We start from the raw sequence: 6,577 nt of genomic DNA on the forward strand, positions 1-6,577 counted from the left end.
TGGGCCATTCGTTCCGTTACGCAAATTCCGGAATGCACACGGGCACCATCCGATCTGCCGGATCTGAAAACTGGACAGCAAAAGTGCATTTGTAAAAATAGCCTAAGGAGCGGTTCACACTGCATTTTTCATTGGTGGAATTTTGGTTGAGACACTGCGCCAAAAATCTGCCTGTGGGCATGTCCTGTCCTCCCACTGTTTTCAAGTCACCTCTTAGGGCAGTGTGCAGACACCTGTCAGCAGCTCCACAGCCTCTAAAGTTAAATCCACAGTGTGAACGGCCACTAAGGCTTCCTTCACACAGAAATGTATATTGGCAATAAAAGACTGCTAGTGTATAGAGAGATGATAGTGATGTGTCAGCTTTACGTCGAAATTCTATTTTACCTTTTTATAATAACGCAATTTACAAGTAAAAACATTTCTCGACATTGGCCACTAGGTGGCCCCCCGCACACACACAGAGCGCAAACGGCAATTTTAGCTGTTACCATGACGACATAATACGTCGTCCTACCATAGAGATGAGGACGCGACAGGGGCAGAGAGTCGCCACCACGGAGAAGAAACCGGAAGTTTCTTGTTTGTGCCGCACTCATAACACAGAAGATGGCGGCGGAGTCAGTCCAGCAATTCCAGAGTTTCTGCGAGAGTGATAAGCAATGGAGAGCCAGGAAGGAGTTTCTGTTAAGGAACATTGAACATTTCCGGGGAGAGAATGAAACGGACAAGCTGCTAGCCCTGTCTATGGTCTGGGCCAACCATGTGTTCATGGGCTGCAGGTAGACATGCTCATTGTGTACAGGAGGCGTGTGCATTGCTGGGGTTAGTGTACAGTAGAGGTGCACGTGGCTGTATAAGATTGCCCTCTAATCTAGATGACTTCAGCGGGGGCAGTGGATGTCTATGCATTACACATATCATTTGTAAAGGGTTTTTTCATAAATATTTTAAGCAGTGACATATAATCTGATATTTTCGTTTGCAAGTGCTGATCCTGATGTGTCTGGCCACAGATTCCCCAGAGACGACACCTGATAGTTGGGGATTAAACAGGTTGCCTCACCTCAGTAAATGGCATTCATCATGTAGAGAGAGAGTTAATTTAATGCACTTACTAATGTACTGTGATTGTCCATAGTGCCTCCTTTGCTGGCAGGATTAATTTTTCCATCATATTATACATTGCTTGTTTCCATGGATACAGACCACTTTGCAATTTATCAGTGGTGGCCGTACTTGCACAATATAGGAAAAGGCACCAACCTGTGTGCGCTCCCATGGTCTCTGCCACCAGAGAGGCTGACCCTTCTGCATATAGTGTGTAAGCACGACCACCGCTAATGGATTGAAGGGTTGCCTGTAACCATGAAATGACTAGTGTATAATGTGATGGAAAAATGAATCTGGCCAGCAAAGGAAGTAATATGGATAATAGGGTTGTCACAATACCAAAATTTAGATTCGATTTCGATACCATAAAAAAGTATTGCGCTACTCGATACCATTCAATACCACACAAAAAAATATAAAACCCCAAAAAAGCCACGTGCATTCTGCGTTTTAGGGAACAGCTCTATATTTATTTTTTGGAGGGTGACACAAAAAATGGCAAATCACATTATTTTTTTTATTTTTTTTTTGTTACGGCATTCACTACATAGATTTTTATTTTTTAATAGTTTGGACTTTTCAGACATGGCGATATGCGATTGTGTGTATGGTGTGCGTGTGTGTTTTTTTTTTTTTTTTTTTTTAAATTAATAACTATTAGCCTGGGATCTTTTCATCCCATGTCCTATTGTCCCTAATAGAGCTTTATTTGTGTGAATAGGACTTCACACTGTCCCTCCTGAGAGGCCACCAATGTTTTTAAAACTGGGAGGGGGGTGCACTGCGCCACTAATGAAGATAATTAGTGTTTAATACAGATACAGGAGGTGGGTGCCGGTGACAGAATCACATAGCCGTCACCCGACCTCTGACAGGTTACCTGAGGGCACTGGCGTAACGGGCCCCTAAGCCAGGTGGTGCTGTATATTTCCCTTTATAAGATTCACTGACTTTGTCTGAACCCGGAGATACCCTTATTCTCACCCAGGCAGCCCCCCTGAGACTAGCATCGGAGCATCTCATGCTCCGGTGCGCTCCCTTGCCCCACGCTAAATTGCGCAGGGCACAAGCTCTTTTTTTTTTTCCTCAATAACGCACTGCCGGGCAGAAACTTCCGCCCGGCAGTGTGTTCGGTTCACTTCACCTGCTCTGATGGGCGGGCTTTAGCACTGCCCTAGCTGTTTTACTGGCTAGGGCAGCCCCATGGAGAGCTCGGGTACATCACCGGAACTCCAAAAAATGCCTTTGCCCTGTGCGATTTAGCGCAGGGCAAAGGAGAGCAGGGGATCTTCCAGGGTAGAAATGAAGGTATGTCCGGTTCAGCTCTGAACCCGGACAACCCCTTTAAATGGAACCTGCCACCTCCAAAAAAACATCCCAAGTTGGCAGCAGTACCTGTGAGTAACCACAACCCCTTGCCTGCCCCTTCTCTGTGATTGACAGCGCTTATGCACGACAGTTCGGCTGGCATTGCCGGCTGTCAAGTCACAGCGAGGGGGTGTTGTTACCGTGACTTCAAGCCTGACTAGAGAAGCGTGACGGCAGGGGATTAAAGATTGTTTTTACACCCGTTGCTTCATCTGCCTGCAGGAAGAAAATAAATTGTTATAAACACGCTGCTGGCTACTCTCAGGTACTGCTGCCAGCTTGGGATGTTTTTTGGAGGTGACATGTTCCCTTTAAGAACCTGTTAGCTCCATGAAGAGTGTATGTGCAGTCTGAGGCTGTATTTTTTTTTATTTTTTTTTTTCATTTTTTTTATTTTTCTTCTTCCCGTGAGGCCTACTATCGTGTGTGTCTGCTTGTGAGTGGAACACATAGGGGTGTCCTGTCGACCTTATAACAGGCGGGTGGTGGCTGCAAAAGTTTTGTGTTATTGCATGGGTGTGCTTGCAGGCTTCAGGTGACTATTTATGCTCGAGTTACACCTCTGCGCAGGGCGTAACAGCGTGTGAGGGCCTGAGGTGAATCGGCATGAAGGGCTTGGGCAACCCTTGTCACGTGATACAGTGGGCTGGTCTGGTCCCCGGTACGTGACAAATACCTTCAAGGGTCACTGAGTTTTGGTAAAACTTTTGATATGTCATAAAGATGTGTCAAAAGTTTTGACAGGTGGTGGCCTGAGTACTGAGACCCCAACGATCACTAGAACGAGACAAGAGAAACGCTTGCATATTGCTCTGCAGGAGTATATGGGCCGACTCGATTCCATCTACTGCAGCATGATGTTGTGTGCTTCTCTCTCCTTGTTCTAGCAGTCACAAGGTCTTGGTGCTCTGACCCCCACCAATCAAAACTTTTACCAAAACTCAGTGATCCTTCAAAACCATTTTAAAGGCAGGTTTTCACCCTGAATATTGTGACAGACGACATACCTGTAACTCTCTTATCAGATACAGCGAGGAGCTCCTGGAGCGGGTGCAGGGCATGGCAGAAGGGATCGAAGTAGAAGATGCGCCACACTTTACCACCAGAGAGGAAATAATGAGACGGGTATGTTACCTGGCTATACGTCTCGCTCGTTGGCACTCTGAAGCTTGTGATTATTGATCTGTTGATGTTGTCTTCTCTCCTTTATTACAGAATCTCTGACCCGTAGATTCTTCTGGCAGATCCTTCATCACCGATGTGGACTTTGTAGAACTGTTTGCTGGGATCATATTTTCTGTCCCTCTGTGGGGCAGACCATCTTTCCTTATACAATGTGAAAACCTATGAGGCACAGGAGCTGAAGATCATCATCTGGTTTTTAAAGTGGTTTTTAACTTTTTCAATTTTTTTAAATGCCGCAGAAAATATTTATAACATTGTGTTTGAATTGTACTGGTTGTGAATCGGAGGCAGTCATTCTGAGGAAATAAACCAAGTTTGTGTTTTTACTTATGACGCCTGCCTGTAGTTATTCAGTCTTTCAGGTTCTTTCTTTAAAGGGTTTCACCACAAACACTAGCACCTTGACTATTGGGCATGCACACCGCTTCTCCATCTGTATGGGACGTACCGTGCTCGTCTACCTCAGTCAGTCTCATGGTTGGAGTGATGGCATCTGTGCCCAACTGTCACTCCATACAAAGTGATGGAGTAGACACTAGACTGGTTTAAACGGAACCTGTCGCCATAAAATGTAGCCTTTTCTAGAGCAGGAGGAACTGAGCAGAAAGTTTTATTTTAAGTTTTAATTTTAAATCTTTTGTATTTCTATGTGGGCAGTCCTACTGATTGACTGCTCTGTATGCCTAGTCACGCATAGTTAGTTGTCAGTCACTGAGTAAGCCCACCCACAGAATTAGCAGGAAGTTAAACTAATATATCATTTTATGGGAAAAGGCTCAGTACAACTTGTATCTGCTCAGCTCCTCCTGCTCTATAACATGCTGCCTGCAAGATTACGCTGCACTTTCATGCTGACAGGTTCCCTTTAATAATATAAACTGTGTAATCTGCATGGGAAACTGAGGCTGTACTGCATATATGCTGTGGTTTCATTGCGGACATGAAAATGGACCATACACAAGTAACCAGAACAGATGGGGATCTAAAAGTATTGTCCGGAATGGCTTAAGAAGATGAATGAGACAGATCCCATGTATTTGTGTTCCACTTGCAGAAGACGTATCAGTAGAATTAATCAGTTAAATAACTTTGCAGATACAGTTTCTCAGTTCATATGGAGTTTGTAGAATAAGTTTGATCTTTGGCTTAAAGTGTTTCTAAGCGATTTTTCCCCTCCCCCACGACAGTACCTTAGAGAGATGGCTCCGCCCCAGGACAGGAAACCTGCAGCATAAAAAGGTGGAGCCGCTCTCCCACCTCAGTGAGGTTTCCTGTCCTGGTACGGGAGCCTGCAGTGTCGTCCTGACCTGGAAGTCCCGGTAGAAGCCGGAGGGTTGGGGCGGCATATGGTACCTGTCCAATTGTTCCCCACAGGTGCGGGGGCGAAGTTTTGGTGTCTGGATCCCAGATCACAGGGCAGAAGGTGCCGGTCCCTCAGGCGAGGAGGACAGCACCAGCAGCTGGAAGGGGGCCAGAAGGCCTTGGTGGTTCTGCAGACTAGCTGGGACACCGCCGGATGTAGATGCGGCGTCTGAGACAGGAAGTGCCATGCGTTCCACGGCCGTGCGCTTCCGGTCAGGTGACCGGAAGTTCGACATCCCGGCAATTTTAAACCGGCTCCAGGCAGGTATGAGGAGCTGGGGTGTTCTGGACGCCGGTATCTGAAGTTCAGAGGCCAGAAAGTGGACCAGAGGGTTCCAGTACTATCTTGGCGTGGTGGGTCTGCAGGAGCTGTGTATCTCTTAGGTGAGAGGAATACTTGGTGGCAGTATGTAACTTGGGCATTGTTTGCATCAGTGCAGGTTTTTTGCCCTCACTATGGACGAAGAGAGGAGGTCTGAAAGTGTGGATGTTGAGATCCTGCCACCGGTATTGAGTCCTATTCTCGGTCTTTAGAGGGTCTAGACTGTTCCTCAGATTTGGGTATGTTCCTTTTTTCTTAGACGGTGCCTAAGAAGGTGGCGGCAAAGAAAAAGAACAAAGAATGCCCTATCTGCAAATGCCCGTTGTCTTCTTCTTACACTAAAAAGCTCTGTCAATAGTGCATTGAGAAGACGGTGGCTGAGGAGACTCCAAGTCTTTTGAAAGACCTTAAGTCTATCATGTCTGAAGTTAAAAATTCCCTGAGAAGTAGGAAGAGAAGAACAACAGTGAGGCAGGAGTCCGACGTGGAATCGGAAGATAGCGATTCTCTCTCCAGGAATGAGGACTCTAATGATTCCTTTTCTTCTGAGGATAATATAAGAGAAGGAAAGTTCCTATTTCCAGCGGAAGATACGGACAAATTAAGTTATCCGATCTACCTTGGAGTTGGAGGATACCAGAGAGGATAGATCGGTAGAGGATGTTGTGTTTGAGGGACTTAGGGAAAGAAAGCGTAGGTGTTTCCCTGTCCATAGGTCTATTTCAGCGGTGATTGAAAAGGAATGGAAAAAAACGGATAAAAAGCCGTTCATTTCTAAGACCTTTAAACGGAAGTATCCATTCGAGGAAGAAGCGTCTACATCTTGGGACAAGGCCCCGAAACTGGATGTAGCCATTTCCAAGATTTCTAAAAAATCCTCACTGCCCTTTGAGGACATGGGATTCTTAAAGGACCCCTTAGATAAAAGAATAGACTCTTCCCTTAAGAATGCGTGGGAGTCTTCTGCGGCTGATTTCAGGCCTAGTATAACTGCCACTGTTGTTGCAAGGTCTATGTCACTGTGGTTGGAGAGGCTAGAGGGGCAAATTAGGGAGAAATGCCCTAGGGAGCAGTTATTAGCTTCTATACCGACCTTCCAGAAAGCCACAGATTTTATTGCAGATGCCGCGGTGGACTCGGTGAGGCTGGAAGCAAGAACCGCATCCCTTTCCAATTCTGCGCGACGTGCTTTGTGGCTTAAGAATTGGAAAGGGGGGGATTTGCCAT

The 6,577-nt window shown here is 46.1% G+C and overlaps 1 protein-coding gene across 1 annotated transcript; it reads left to right on the plus strand.

The window, feature by feature from the left end:
* Positions 1 to 570: 570 nt before the first annotated feature.
* CDKN2AIPNL (CDKN2A interacting protein N-terminal like) lies at positions 571 to 3,999 on the plus strand. The gene is made up of 3 exons (XM_044277802.1): positions 571 to 782; positions 3,507 to 3,606; positions 3,697 to 3,999. Exons 1-3 carry the CDS (start codon positions 610 to 612, stop codon positions 3,703 to 3,705), a joined length of 282 nt encoding a protein of 93 aa, XP_044133737.1. The 5' UTR covers positions 571 to 609; the 3' UTR covers positions 3,706 to 3,999.
* The last annotated feature ends 2,578 nt before the right edge of the window (positions 4,000 to 6,577 follow it).

The sequence above is a fragment of the Bufo gargarizans genome, chromosome 2 (assembly GCF_014858855.1).
Source record: "Bufo gargarizans isolate SCDJY-AF-19 chromosome 2, ASM1485885v1, whole genome shotgun sequence".
Taxonomy (NCBI): Eukaryota; Metazoa; Chordata; class Amphibia; order Anura; family Bufonidae; genus Bufo; species Bufo gargarizans.